The sequence below is a fragment of the Lissotriton vulgaris genome, chromosome 1_1 (assembly GCF_964263255.1).
Source record: "Lissotriton vulgaris chromosome 1_1, aLisVul1.2, whole genome shotgun sequence".
Taxonomy (NCBI): Eukaryota; Metazoa; Chordata; class Amphibia; order Caudata; family Salamandridae; genus Lissotriton; species Lissotriton vulgaris.
The window spans coordinates 1,063,778,120-1,063,793,645 of record NC_141685.1 but is presented as its reverse complement, the minus strand read 5'-3'; the positions used below and the strand labels follow the sequence as shown (position 1 = coordinate 1,063,793,645).

Below are 15,526 nucleotides of genomic sequence, written 5' to 3'. Positions count from 1 at the left end.
AACATCTCCTTTTTTCTACAGTACTTGGATCTTATGATTGTCCTCTGCAAAGCATTGAAAACAAATGTTCTGTTCAGAGCAGAAGATATTACTCACTCAGGACATAGCTCGTTCCGCAGCTAATAAAAGAAAAGAGTTTCTGGCTCTGCGCCCGACTTTACGATCCATGAATGCCAGATTTGGCCTCTTCTCCAAGGTTACTTACAAGGGCAAAACTTCCACTGTTGACAATCCAGAGGATTTGAAAAAAATCATCCATTTCCAACAAAAGGGGAGGAAATGGCTTTTGGCAAGAATTGATGACCCCTGTTACAAATGACTCACTACTGCCTCATTTTCTTAAATAATCTCATTTGTTGACCAATTTTTTTCTCATTTGTTATGGACTACTGTTTAATATTTTCTTTTTCTTTATAGATATTTTGCACATTCTTGATACTCAGATTGATGTGTTCCATGTTTCCATGTTCTTATGTTTCTTTCCTTCATCTTGTCATATTGTCCCTTCCATTGTTGGTAAGTGATTATCCCCTTTTCAAATGTTTCTCCTTTCTATTGATATGATCCACAATTTTATATTCTTCATATTTATTTATTATTATCATTTTCTCTCTTATCCTTTTTCTATTTCATCGTTAGGTCGGTGGCTGCCTGAAGTTGACCTCTTCTTCCTTTTTAGCTCTCCACCTACTCCTACCGGTATTGCTCTTACTTTTTCTTGAATACATGTATTGGGTAAAGTCTTTTGGTCTTCTGCCATCTCTTCTTTCTTCATTATAATGAGTTCATTTATCCCCCTTCTCTTCATTTATTTATTTTCTTTTACTTATCACTTCTCTGTCATTTCTTCCTCTTCTTTTATTATATTTTGAACTTCACTTTAACAGCCTCTTTTTATTGTTGTCTTGTTTTTTGCAATAATATTGTACCTCTATTTTGTCTCCAACATGTCTAAAAGTTGCTTACTTAACTATATTATATCCCCCCTCCTTCGTGACCATTTACTATGAGTAATTTGTGCATTCTTTATCGGAATGTTGAAGGACTTCAAAACCCAATCAAAACTCAAACTACTCCCTCATTTATCGAAACTATAATGCCAGATTACCTTATTACAAAAATCCACCTGAAAGACAAATGTATTGTTTTTCTCAAAAAAAGATTGGCTGGTCAAGTGCTCTTTTCCTCCACACAGCATAACAAAAATTGTGTAATTATTTTTCTTAAATCTTTATCTCTTGATATTGCAAGTACAGTTACAGATGATTATGGCATGTGAATGTTTGCAGTATTTATGGTTCCACAGGTGTTGATGTACAATTTTGGGAACATTTCTCCACATAATTACTATATTGTCTTTTTGAAAATTTAATAGTGGGAGGAGACTGTAGTCTATTGATAGATTCCTTCGTAGATGGACGCTGACAAGCTAAATATATCTCAACAAAATACAATACAGTTTTGAAAACTCAATACTTTCCTGGTGCTTATCTGGGGCTAGGCAAAACGTAAACCCTGTTGTTTTGCAATTCACATTTTTCCCCTGTACACCATTCTTGCTCAAGGCTAGATTACATATTTCTAACTCATAACATTTTGAAATATACTGTATGGGATGAAATTAGTTCCTTATTTCCGCTCATGCCCCTGTCATATTCAACTTAGATATCCTGCCAGATGACTCACGTTCAAAAGAAGGATATTATTGACTGATAAATTTGATAAGTTTACTATGGAATTCTTTGAGCTTAGTCTTATTACTGAAACTGCAATTAACTTTATTTAGGATGCATTTAAAGCAGCTGCTAAGTGTGTATTATTGACTATGTTGCATTTAAAAAACGTACCTCACTCAAAGAAACCTCCATGTTACTACAAAATATTAAAACTCTTGAACACAAGTATTTTTCCTCTAATCACAAAGACACTCATGCCCACCTAACTAAAGTTAAATCAGATCTTAATAAATAGTTGTTGAACATGCAAGGGGATCTTTACTAAAAGTCAGTGCAAAATGTTATGGTGGTCATAATAAATCAGGTAAAATGTTAACAAATTCCCTAAACTTTAAGAAACAAAAATCTAAAATAAATGTCATCTCCGACAGCTGTGGTAATAGCTATTGTATGGATTAAAACATTTTAGGAAGCTTTATGAAGTATTTTAACCAATTATATATCCCAGAACATAACCCATCGCAAGAAGGCATGGAAAACATTTTAATTCTATACCTAAAATGCTAGCACCATTCAGTTGACCGTTCCTCTTTAAAAATGGTCATGTCCATAGCTGAGATTCAAACGGCTATAACTTTTGCCCAGATGGATTATCTGTTGAATTATATATTCCATATTCTCTCAGCTATTATTACCAAAACTATTATTATTAATTCAACATTTTCTTTTATTAAATGCAGCACAAGGCACATTTGTCAAGATTATGCTCTCTGTAATACCTATGAAAGACAAGGGCCTCTCTCTATGTGGAAATTGAAGACCCAGCTCCCTGAATAACATGGATTGCAAGATTTTTGCAAACATCTTGGCTCTACTTATTAATCAAGTCATTCCTGATTTAACTGGTATAGAACAATCCGGATTTGTAAAGGGTAGATATATCATTGACAATTGAAGGATCTTTTTTAACATTATTCACCAATGCCACGACCCACAAGCAGTCATCACACCTAATTCTAAAAAAGCCTTTAACCGTGTTCCTTGGGATTTTATGTTTTGAGGATTAAAATGGCACGGTTTCAACTTTCAATTTTTTGTTTGCTCCACTCCCTAACTACCACTTCAGTTTGTGTTAACGGTTTACAGTTCCCTTACTTACTTAGTTGCATAGAGGCACTCTGCAGGGATGCCCAGTATCTCACTTACTTTTTATACACTCTTTAAAGCCTTTTTTTAGATCAAATCTGTTGCTCCAATCAGTTTTCGAGATACAAGCATAAAGACATTGAAGTCAGATTTACTGCTCATGCAGACAGCGTTCTTCTTTTCATATCTAACCCTCAAGCAAAAATTCCTGAATTCTTTAGGATATTAAAAGAAAATTCTAATATATCAGGGTATAGGTGGAATAGTGACAAATCAGAAGTCATATCTCTTAATAAGCACTGTTTCAAAGAGATGCTTAAATAAACTGGATTTAAGTGGAATTCTAAACATATCAAATGTTTTGGTATCCTATACGCTAATTCCATAAAAAACACTATCTCTATCAACTTTGTGACAGTTATACAAAAAACAATAACATTGTCTAAGAAATGGTCACCTCTGTTTTTATCTTGGTTGTGTAGACCATTAGGGTGATGCTGTTGCAGATGCTGTTGGTCAAGTCGGGCCGCCGCACACGGAGAACGGCTCCGTGGTACAGCGAAGAGCTGCGGCTGGCAAAGTCGGAATGTAAGCGCACAGAGAGGCAGTGGAGGGTGGCCTTTTCGAGCCAAACCAGACAGGAGCATTTAGTGAAGAGGCGGGCTTACCATGGGTTGATTAGGAAATCAAAAGCAGCCTACTATGCAGAGAGGATTAGGGAGACGGAGAATTCCGCGAAGGAACTGTTCAAAATTTATAAATCCATCTCGGTAACTAAATCCTCAGTGGTACAGGGGGACTGCTCGTTGGATTCGTGCAACCGTATTGCGGATTACTTTGAGGAAAAAGTTGCAAATACCTATCTATCCTTCCCTGCCCAAACCACAACAGGATCTGAGTTTGTTGAAGCTACGGGGGAAGCGAGGGGACAGTATAGTTTAGTTAATCTTACTACCCCCCCTCCGGAGGCGCTCATACAGATCTGCAGATCGGTAAAGTCTGGCTCCCCGAGGGATCCTGCATCACCTAAACGGCTCGTTGAAAGCCTAGTGATCCTGGAGCCCTATTTTAGGCATCTGTTGGATGTTTCTTTTAGGACCCACACGGTACCCATAGGGTGGAAACAGGCAGTAGTACTCCCCCTACAAAAAAAAACGAACATCAGCTTCGAGAAACTGGAGAACCTCCGCCCTATATCACTTCTACCCTATATGGCCAAAGTAGCGGAGAAGGTCGTGAATATCCAGCTGATGGAATTTGTGGAGGAGGCGGCCCTCCTCCATGCCACTCAGTTCGGATTCCGGCCTCGACACTCCACTGAGTCGGCCCTACTCATGGCAGTTGAGACCATTGGACAGGGGGTGGATGAGGGCCAAGCCATGGCCCTGATTCTGCTGGACCTAAGTGCAGCCTTCGACACTGTAGCACATACCACCTTGCTACAGTGTGTGACTGAAGGCAGGATTTCAGGCGCGGCACTGAAATGGATCCAGTCCTTCCTGGCAGATAGGGGTTTTCAGGTTAGGCAGGGGGACTGCTATTCCAGAGTGGTCAATTTGGGACAGGGCGTTTTACAGGGTTGTTCCCTGAACCCAACCCTATTCAACCTGTATGTTTCCCCAGTGGCTACCATTGTGGAGAGCCACGGGCTGCGCATAGTGTCCTATGCTGATGACACACAGCTGGTCATCTCCCTATCGCGCGCGCCGGGTCTTGCTGCGGACAGTTTCAGAGCTTGCATGCAGGAGCTTGCAGCCTGGATGTCCTCCAACTGACTGAGGCTGAACGGCAGCAAGACGGAGGTGCTCGTGGTGGGGGGGGGGGGCCCCGTCTGTGTGGAATTCATCATGGTGGCAACCCTGTCTGGGGTCGGCACCGATACCATGTCAGGAAGCTAAAAATCTTGGTATCTGGCTTGATACTGACCTGACATTCAGGCCTCAGATTAACAGTGTGGTGGGGGTGTGCTTTGGTGTCCTGAAGGGCCTGCGGAAGGTTCTTGAGCTCCTACCCATGGAGGCCTGAAGGACGCTGGTGCATGCCCTGGTAACAGCACGATTGGACTATGGCAATCTCCCCTATCTGGGGGCCACAGAAGGGAGCCTTGACCGCCATCAAGTGTTACAGAACGCCGCGGCCCGCCTGGTCTTGAGGCTGCCTAGGAGATCGGCCTCGAAGCCAGCGCTTCGAGCTCTTCATTGGCTCCCAAAGCTCTGTGTACGTGCCACCGCATCATGGGCGGTAAGGCCCCGGTGCCATTACAGGACCTTGTTACCTGCTATAAGCCACCCCGAGCATTGAGATCTACTGGCTCTGGGTTACTGAAGATCCCCAGAGTGAGACAGGCTCGCATGGGGGGCAGGTCCTTCAGGTTCTTGGCTGCAAAATGCTGGAATAAACTCCCGCTGGAACTGCGCCTAGAACCTTCAGAGTCTAGATTTAGGAGCAGACTTAAAACTCATCTTTTTGTTCGGTAGACTGGGGCTGTGTCAAGTGGCGAGGGGTCTGCTACTACCATCCACCATAGCGCGGGGACACGCAGTTGAGCGTAACCAGGTGCTTTATAAACCTGCCAAAAAAAAAATTATAATAATCTATAAACGGTCTAATAACATTTTATGGAACAAAAAGAAAGCACGTAAATCACTGTGTAGGCTTCTGCAACCCAAAGATTTCAGTGGTGTACATTTTCCGAATTTTACCATGTATCATTTTGCTTTTACTCTTATAGAGATTTGGACCTTTCTATCGAATAGATTATCTGGCAACAACCTGAACATCCTCTTGTTGCTGCCTTTTCATTTAGGGATATAATTTACAACTATCAACCTCCCAAATCTTTCTTTTCCCCTATGATTACACATTCATTATCCATAGCCAATTCTATACTTCCTCGCACGCACCTATCATTAGATAATTTTTAATTTTCTCCCATGTGGTGTAATAAAAATATAAAATTAAATAACAAAATACTCACCTGAAAATATTGAACTCATTAAAAGAATTATAAATATAGAACACCTTTTCTCAAATGGTCATCTCCTTACATTTCTTGAATTGCAAAACAAATTTAATATACCCTCATCCTATGCTTCAAAATAGGAACAATTAAAACCTTGAATCCTACACTTCTCTTCTTTCCTAGTAGTCCCTCAATATAGTCATCATCTCCCACTTTAATTTTTTTCGTGAAGTGAGTGCCTCTCAGGGTTTGGATAGTGTTCATAAAGGCAGAATATAAACCATATTGAATTGAAATGGGAAAACTACTTGTAACAGTATTTCCCTATTCGGACCTGGACCAAGTTTGATCCAAGATACACTCAACTTCTCCCTCAGCTAGCACCATGCAAACACTATTCTTTTTTTATAACAAGGTATTTCTAACCCCACAATTGCTAATTAAATCTAAATTATCGTTAGATAATACGTGCTGGTCCTGTAATGCTGAAATAGTAATGTTATACATATGTTTTCATAATGTCCAAAAGTCCGTATATTTTGGATTCAAGTTTGGGACAAGGTTAATGATACCTGTCCAACTACTATACCATTTGATAAAATGCATATGTTTTTAGGTGGTTCATCTTCTCTTTGACATAATAATGTTATGATCGGAGAGTTTGTCGACTTACTTCTTGCAATCTCCTTACAACGTATTACTTCTAGATGGAAGAATACAAAAATATAACTTTTATCAGATGGTGGAATATGTCATGTCATAGATTTGAAAGGTTAAATATACATTCCACACAGCTTCATGTTAAGCAAGGCATCCATTGGTTACCATGTAGTTCCTTTCTATCTAGGCAATCAACCACTCGTTCTGATCAAAATACCATGTTTAAACTACCATGAAGTATTTCAATATATCTCTTGCAGGTTATTCTTTATAGACTTCAATTAGTCAAGTGTAAATTTGTATTTCATCTATCTTAAGGTTCTGTTTTTTGTTCTCTCTTTCTCTCACTCCTCCTTTTTCTTGCTCTTTTTCCTTAAAACAAAATCTCTTACAAATGCTACTTCTATTGTTACCCACTTTTACTCCCAATATACTTTTGTTATGTAATAGTTTGGTTCTGTGTCTTGTTTCCTATGATGGGCATAAGTCCTATTGCTAGACACAGTGGTTTTTATCTGGTTTTTATATTGCATTTTTACTTTTATTTTTTTAGATGAAGCATTTTCAAACTAAAATAAATGTTAGTGATGATAGAATATTGAGGGACAAAATATTGAAAGGTAAGTGTGTACAGGGAAGTATAGATTTACTATTCCTAACACCACATGTATGTACCAGCATATTGCATAGGTACACACAAGTGGAGTTAGGTATAGAAATTCTAGCCTTACTTACCTGGCAATATATTTTTTCGATATTTGGTCCTTCGTGTTCTGTCCCACAAATATTGTTATGTCATATTGATTTGTATAGTGCACTAATCACCTGAGATGGTATCCAGGCGCTGGGATGGGTGTATAGGTTTGTGGGCCCCCAGGTGCTTATATGAAGATCCAGGTCCTCAGCTTCTTGCGGAACTCAAGAAGTAAGGAGGAGACTCTGATACGTTAAGAGAGGTTGGTCCATGTCTTGGGTGAGATGTTGCAGAATGAGCGGCCTCCAGTTTTGCTTTTGCGGATGCTGGGAATGTGTGCGAGTTTGAGTGAGGCAGAGCATAGGTGTTTGTTGGGTTGGTGAAAGTGAATGCGGCTGTTCAAGTATTCTGGCCCTTTGTTCTGTAGGGCTTTGTATGGGTGCATGAGAAGTTTGAATTGGCTGTACTTGTGAATGGGGAGCCAGTGAAGCTTCCTAAGGTGCAGTGTGATGTGGGTTCAATATGCAGGTTGCGCATCGGGTTTATAGTTAGGGTGAGGATCAGGGGTAGGTTTATGCTAAGGGATAGAGTTATGCTAATGTTTATGATTAGATTAGGGTCAAGTCAAGTTTAGGGATGGGGTAGGAATATAATATTTGATCGACAATTAAAAGATAGGGTTAAGTTAGGGTAATGAATGACTTTTGGGTTCGTTTATGAAAGGGGTCTCCGGATAAAATTTAGGGTTAGGTTAGGTTAGCCCTACGGATATGTTTAGGGTTTGGGTTACAGTAAGAGAGTGAGTTATTGTTGATAATAGGGTAAGGCTTAGAGTTACGGTAGTGAAAAGGGGAAGAGTTTGATTGTTGCCTAGAAAAGAGTATGTTAATTATACTTTTTGCCACTACATTTTAGATTGGTTTATATGAAATACATGGAAATGACTACATTCTTCTAGGATCTTTGTAGGTCTACATTTTGCACTCTACACTTGTGTATGGGTCTGTTTTACACACTTGCAGTACTCCCATAAACTCACTAGTTTGCCAGAATTGTGGATTTCCATCGTTATGCTCAGCCTATCCCAATGCATTAAGAAATACTTGCTTCCTACCAACCATCCTGTGTAATACATCTTCCTTCCGCAACCCCACTAATTTCTCCCCACTTCAACACCAGCTCACCTCTTTCCACTGGCCAGAAATGCGTCAAGTTCAGCAGCCATCTTGCAGGAGAGTGCCTGATGGCTATGCTGGTCAGAGCAGTTGGTAACCACGAACCTGGGACCTTGAGAATCAGGTTGCGAACGAAGAGAAGGCAAAAGCGGCCATAGAGAGATATAGAGAGAGAGCTGCGTTAACAAAAAAGAATATCCCCTCTTGGTTAGTGTATTAGTCCCTCATTGCACTTGACATAAGCCTTAATGCATTAAAAATATAAAAGCTCAAAAAGGGACAGAAATAAATATACCAAATAAAATTCCGCTGTAAAAAAGAAAAAACAAAGTACTATTTTGCATATTGTACCATCTCAATAATTTGGGTTTTATAGTTATTCATAATATGGAACTGTATGCTCTTTTATCACTAATGTTTCATTCTACCAGGATGGATAATTGAAATAAAGCATCTAAATTGGCATCTCTGGCTTTCACCTCATCTGGCTTTTCAAATTTCCAAATACTTCACTACTGTGATTAAAGCTCAGATTTGATGTTATACAACAATGCTTTAAATATAATGATCGTAACTTTAAGTTGTCTTTTAACAGTTCGTGTGATCACTAGAATAATGTATGAATGTTCTGCACCTAAAACATCAGCCCTTAAGCCTCCTCATTTCTGAATTAGGCAGTGCCTGAAACCCTCAAGTAGTCGTGCCTTCCGCTCTGCAGAAGATGCCATCCATTACACAGTCAACTAAGAATGAGCGACCCAATATACCCTTGAGGGCTTGGGCGATAGATATGGAAAGGTAATTGTGCCGTCAAGGGTTTTTGTTAAACTGTAAAATTTCAAACTTATATCTTATTTTGTGGTCCTATGTATTTGACACCACTGATGCACAATTTGTGTCAGACAAGGTTGTTTAGACAAATAGAACTAATACCAGACGGTAATAAAGAAGAGAGAGCAATAGCAGGGTGTATGGAAAAGTTCTGTTTGTTTTTAATTATTCACAAAACAAGAATAAAATATACATGGGTATACCATTTGTTGCAAAAGCTACAATAGGAAAAATAATAATAAAACAACCTATTTGCAGCAATTGTTGTAGCTTATCCACCTATTTACAAATTATATCATTAAAAGCGGTGGAACAAGCGCAGTCGACGTTTCGGTCTCTAGACTTGCGTTATGGAGACCATCCTCAGGACAAACAAATCAAATCATGAATACCCTTTGTTATAGATTACTGAAGATCATGGAGTTTAAATGGGCCTCAAATTCAGTTAGAGGGTAACGTTGAGTGCAATCATCTGTATAACTTTGAGAGTGGCGCTGCTGGTGGACACGCACATATAGTCTGTATTTCAGTTTTCTAGTTAGCTGTCGTACAATCCAATTCTTTTGAATCCGTAGTTTGGAGAAGGCTTCCACGCTGTGTATTTAAGCAATTAGCAGGCCCTCGGTCACTTTTGGATGAAATTCACTTAAAACGGCGGTCCTGGCTAAACAAAGGTCGAAGGCGATCCTCACAGTTCAACAGGCAGCAGCCTGAATTTCATCCAAAAGTGACCGAGGGCCTGCTAATTGCTTAAATGCAAAAAAATATAACCCCACTGAGACTATTGTTTCAAAAATGACATTATTTTGACATTTGTATCTATCTTTCTATCTATCTGTCTCTCTCTCTCTCTCTCTGTGCATATATATATATACCAAGCTTAGAAAGCTGGAGACAAAATACATCCTCCTGCTCAATACTAAGGTGCCCCATGGGTTGAATGTGACTGAGGATCTCCACACTTGCCTGCTCTGAAAGACTTTGAACATTAGGAATGTGTGCTCTCCCCCACGTGGATAATGTCCATGGTACTCACTCGGCTGGGAGAGTGCTGGGACAGATCCCGTGGGGGCTGCGAGCAAACACAATCCACAAGAATCTTCACTGGAAATAATAATGCTGCTATAAGAAAACTATGTATGTTTAGTTATTATTGTTTTTCACTGTGCACGTTTTTTTCAAACCAGGTTAATTACCATTGATATATGATGAACTGTATAGGTTTTTTAACATTCGGTTGTACGTTTATTTATACTTTTTGGATTAGTTTGGTGTTGGGTTACAGGCCCCATGTGGACCTGGTGTATTTGTCTTAACTCGTTCTAGCACATATACATTTATTAACATGGAAATCTTGGCACTCCCACAATGATTTTCAACATGAACTTGTATGACTAATGTTTGACTATTGTAAAGTAAGACGTACCCGTTTAGGATTAGAAGCCTTAACAAAACACACTGTATAGAGCCCTGTACGAGTAGAGATATAATAACTTATCTCCTCACCAACATTCGATATATTTGCAAACGTTCACTGTATTTGAGTGGAAAGGATCAGGACCCTGGTATATTGTATTACAAGTATTTGCACTTTGCCAATTTTGCACATATTGACGCACTTTTTTAAGCACTTTATGCACTTTAAAAAGTTAGCACGCAGCACTTTATACGTATTTTATACCGAGATTCCTGAATTAGAAAACAAAACTTTTAAACTTTGTTTGCCAGTATGTAAATATAATGATCAGGGTTTATATTATCCTATATTTTTTACTCATGGTTTTAAAACGGGTCAGTGCAATAGATTTGTGTATTTTACCACAATACTCTCTCAGTCACTCCTGGTATTTAATCTGTTGAATATCATTCTTATGAGATTTGAATCTAACTGTATTTTACACTTATTAAGAAATCCTAAAGAAATCTAACTGTATTTTACATTTATTAGGAAACCCTTAAAACAACATGTTGCCGAGTATACTACATAGTATGTTTTCCATGTTTATTCGCAAGTTTGCACAGGTGTCTTACGTTAACCACTCGCTTTCACTATAAAAGGTGTACCCAGTCAAATGAGCGCTGTCATGTGATCAAGGCTCCGTTAGAGCCGAAACGTTGGTGACTCTTTCTGCGTGAATAAATCTTTACACACCTCAAGGTCCGTGTCCGGAGTCTGCTTGCTATGTTGCGCGAGCGTGCGTGCTGGGAGACAGACGGTGCACAGGATATATATTCACCAGCAAGAAAGGCCTTGCCCGGAAGACTGGTACCAGCTGGTGACTGGGCACCGCAGACGCCAACGCCGATGTGGTGAGGTGGTTTTGGCGTTATCAATTTTGATGATGGGTCCCTCTCAACCCCGAGGTTATGCCATATTGTGACTAATTGTATGCCAACTGTCAGCGTCCCTTTTTTATTAATCCATGCCTTTGCCCGGGTGTGAGACGCCTTTGACACTGACCCCGCAATAATAATATCTAATGTTCATCAACCACCTAACAGTTCACCATTCTATGGCATTATGGGATTTGGAGTCCTAAGGGTTTGGGAGCACGTGCTCGGCAGATTTTGAGTTGCAAGTATACTCATTGTCTGAACATGCAACCCCGAGATGAGACTTTAATTATCCAGTCCCGGTGCTCGGTTTTCATCAGGATTGTGACATTATGCCAGGAAAACACTTCAATTTCAAAGTTGAGGTTAGAGGTCATGCTGCTGCGGACTTGTTATCAGCTGAGCTTTCGGAACTTTGGCTTATAAAAGCGGGCATGAACAATAATGTTTGACAGTAGTGGCATTTTTAAATTATGAGTTATATATTTTTATTAAGGCAACACAGGATTACGAGTTTGGCTGCATTTTTCAAATACCCACATTAATCCCACTGTGATAAACGATGCTGGTGATTCACAGGCATAATTTTCCATGGGGCAGCATTTTCGGTATTTTAAGCAAACAAAATACATGCATTGTACGTAATATTTATGAAGTTATGCCTTACATGCATGTATGCTGTTTTTTTAGCTGTGGACAATATATACATGTAGTATTTCGTCTGTGAGTTGATCACATACTTTATAGTATGTTGTTTATGTTTATTTATCAGTCCGGTGGGAAGGGCTACTTAATGCAGGTGCAAGATCGCGCCAAACTAGATTGACAAAGGCCTCTTGAAGGCTGAAACGCGTCTCTCCTTGTGCTTGGGATTGAGGGCGACCTGATTAAATAAAAAGATGCCGAATCTGGAACCACCTCGAGTCCGTGCCTTCTTCCATAGAGCTTCTGTGGGAGGTGGTTGTTTGTTTCATATATATATATATATATATATATATATATATATATATATATATATATATATATATATATATATATATATATATATATATATATATATATATATATATATATATATATATATATATTCATAGTTTTATTAACACTAATATATAGGAATACATACATATAAATATATATCAGTGTTATTAATTAAATGTTTTATTTTAAAATATAATAGACATAATTTACACAAATAACCGTTTGCTCTGTTTAAGGAAAAAAATATGTAAAGTAGCATATTACTTTGACTAAATTCATATATTTAAAAACAGTATTTCATACAGATTTAATGTGATGAGATGCACATATATATTTTTATTCAAAGTTTAAAATAAATATATCTAATGAATTTGCATTTATATTATGAACGATACGTTTTTTAAAAATAATAAACGGGGACACCCCAGTCCAGTTAGACCATTGTTCGGGAGGGTGCACACACTGGGGATTCTGTGACATCCAGACTGGCCAGTCACAATTTAGCACATGGAAAATGTTCGTTTGCTGCAGTGCTTTGGAAGAGAGAAATTGGAAATGTGTTCTACTCTCATAGGACATAGGCAGATGAGAAATTGGAAATGGTTTCAGACTTGTAAATCAATATTTTATATTCCGCTTTCAATCTAAACTTTATTGCAGTCTCGTAGATAGAGATGTTACGGTTTAATGTCTTACCCAATTGCTTTCTGAGGTCTCTGTCCTCCTCATCAGTGAAGACGTAAGTCTGTTAAATAAATTTAAAAAAAGAAAGCGAGAGAAAGGGAACAGTTGAGGTGATGTGCAAACACAGATGTGGGGCATACATAATAGTTCATTATTGTACACACCGTCAATCGGGCGCTCTAAATTCCAAACCACAGCACTGCCCATTAAAAGCACTGATTTATTTTCGGTTAAGAGGAAATGCTCCTGAATCTCTGCGAACAAACTTCAATAACCAGATATTTCATAAAATAGCCCACCAGCCAATCTGGACAGCGAGTAGAAGATTGTACAAATCAAAAGGCTGGAACATGTTTGATTGGTCATTAGTCTAGTCTTATTCATTTAAATATAATTTCAAGTGTACCCACTTTTCTATCATTAATAATGTTGATCAGGCAACTTGAACGTTATTTATGGAAGAAAAGTGGTTGAGTGGTTAACTGCTGATCCTTCATTCTCTCCCATTTTTTTTAAGCAATTGTCATATGCATTTCAAATTGTGTGTCATAATTGTCTTTGTTCAAGTATAAACTAATATAGGAAGACATTGTTGATATTTTTGCAGCTTTCCGAATACGTGATGTTTATTGCACCTGATAAATTCCAAACCTAGGGTTTTATCAGGTGCGATCAATTGCTCCGCCTATCTATGCTGATGTAAGCCAGTAGGGACAGTTTCTCCTCACCACCTGCATCTGCCATCTTCCTCTTCTCCTCATTGGGGCCCATTGAGGAAAGGGAGGGGGGGGAAGGAAAGCACTGACCCGAGATTCAATGTTGGTGTGACAAAGGCCGCTTTATTGGAAGCAGGTGCATCCTACACAATAACATCCTTGGCCTGCGCCGCACAATCTAAACCTCACAAATATGTAATTTCCTGACTCACCCCCACCTCCTCCCCTAACTGATTCCCACAATCCACAAACAGTAACAATTTGCATAACGTCAATTTGCCTCTCCACCTGGCTAAATACTTTATTGTGCTTGACCTACCCCCCGACAATCCAAACAGTTCTCCCACTCTTCCCCCATATATTAGGAAAAACCGCCACTCGAGGGACGTGCTAACGGTCCTCGACCCCCCCCCCCTAGGACTCCCCATCCCTTTAAAACCCGGGACTTGCCGCATGACACAGCCGGCAGGCCCACACCCCCATATGCGTGCTGCGGGCCCCCCTCAAACACAGCGCTGTCAGTCAATGCCTTTGTACCGCCGACAGGTCCTCCCCCCTAACCATAGGGCCATGCCCTCCGTCCCAATGTATCGGGCCAAGCCCTCCGTCCCAATGTATAGGGCCATGCCCTCCGTCCCAATGTATAGGGCCATGCCCTCCATCACCACGTATAGGGCCATGCCCTCCGTCACCCATGTATAGGGCCATGCCCTCCGTCACCAATGTATAGGGCCATGCCCTCCGTCACCCACGTGTAGGGCCATGCCCTCCGTCACCAACGTATGGGGCCATGCCCACTGTCACCAATGTATAGGGCCATGCCCTCCGTCACCAATGCATAGTGCCATGCCCTCCGACACCAATGCATAGGGCCATGCCCTCGTCGCCAATGCATAGGGCCATGCCCTCCGTCACCACTGCAGAGGGCCATGCCCTCCGTCCCAATGCACCGGGCCATGCCCCCCGTCACCAATGCATAGGGCCATGCCCTCCGTCACCAATGCATAGGGCCATGCCCTCCGTCACTAAATGTATAGGGCCATGCCCTCAGTCAACGTCACCCCCGGGGCATGTTTCCAGGCCGCGGAATCGAGCTCCCTCGAAGTAGGACCGCACTGAACCGGGGCCGTACCCTCTCCCTGGCGCCCAGGGCCCCCCCCCCTGTCAACACAAGGCCCGGGAAGCCGCCCAGCGCCTGCAGGCAGTCCGCCGAAACCGGCCGTCCCACCAGAGAGAAGCCCTCCGGATGGCGCGTCCCACACCGGAGCCCGTCCGCCAGGAAAAAAACCCTGCCGCAGTGCCCCCAACACCCCCGTCACCTACCTTACCCCGCTGCCCCCCCCCGTTCTGCAAAGAACGTACCGCTCAACCACGCCCGACCCCCAACTGCCCTTGAAATGCCCCCGGCCTAACTGAGACGCCTTCCCTGTTCACGCCTATAACGCCCGCACCGTCCGCCCGAAACCCCCAAACCTGCCCCTAGGCCGACTCCACCCCCCCCCCCCACACACTCTAGACAATCTACCCCCGCCCTTGGCTCCCCCTTCCCAATACAAATGCGTGCTCAGCTTAACTGGTATTTTGCTGCTTCTGTTACCGCCTCCACTTATATGATACCACTAACGTTACCCTACAACAAGCCATGACTATTGGCTTTGTCAAAGGTT

At 40.9% G+C, this 15,526-nt stretch overlaps 1 protein-coding gene across 1 annotated transcript in view; it reads right to left on the bottom strand.

The window, feature by feature from the left end:
* The window catches only part of MFNG (MFNG O-fucosylpeptide 3-beta-N-acetylglucosaminyltransferase), a 119,777-nt gene that overhangs the window by 62,929 nt on the left and 41,322 nt on the right, over nt 1-15,526 (bottom strand). The window contains exons 2-3 of the mRNA XM_086936455.1: nt 13,156-13,204; nt 8,323-8,425 (exon numbers count right to left, since the gene is read on the bottom strand). Of these exons, the coding sequence (XP_086792581.1) occupies nt 8,323-8,425; nt 13,156-13,204 (152 nt within the window). The remainder of the gene's footprint in view (nt 1-8,322; nt 8,426-13,155; nt 13,205-15,526) is intronic.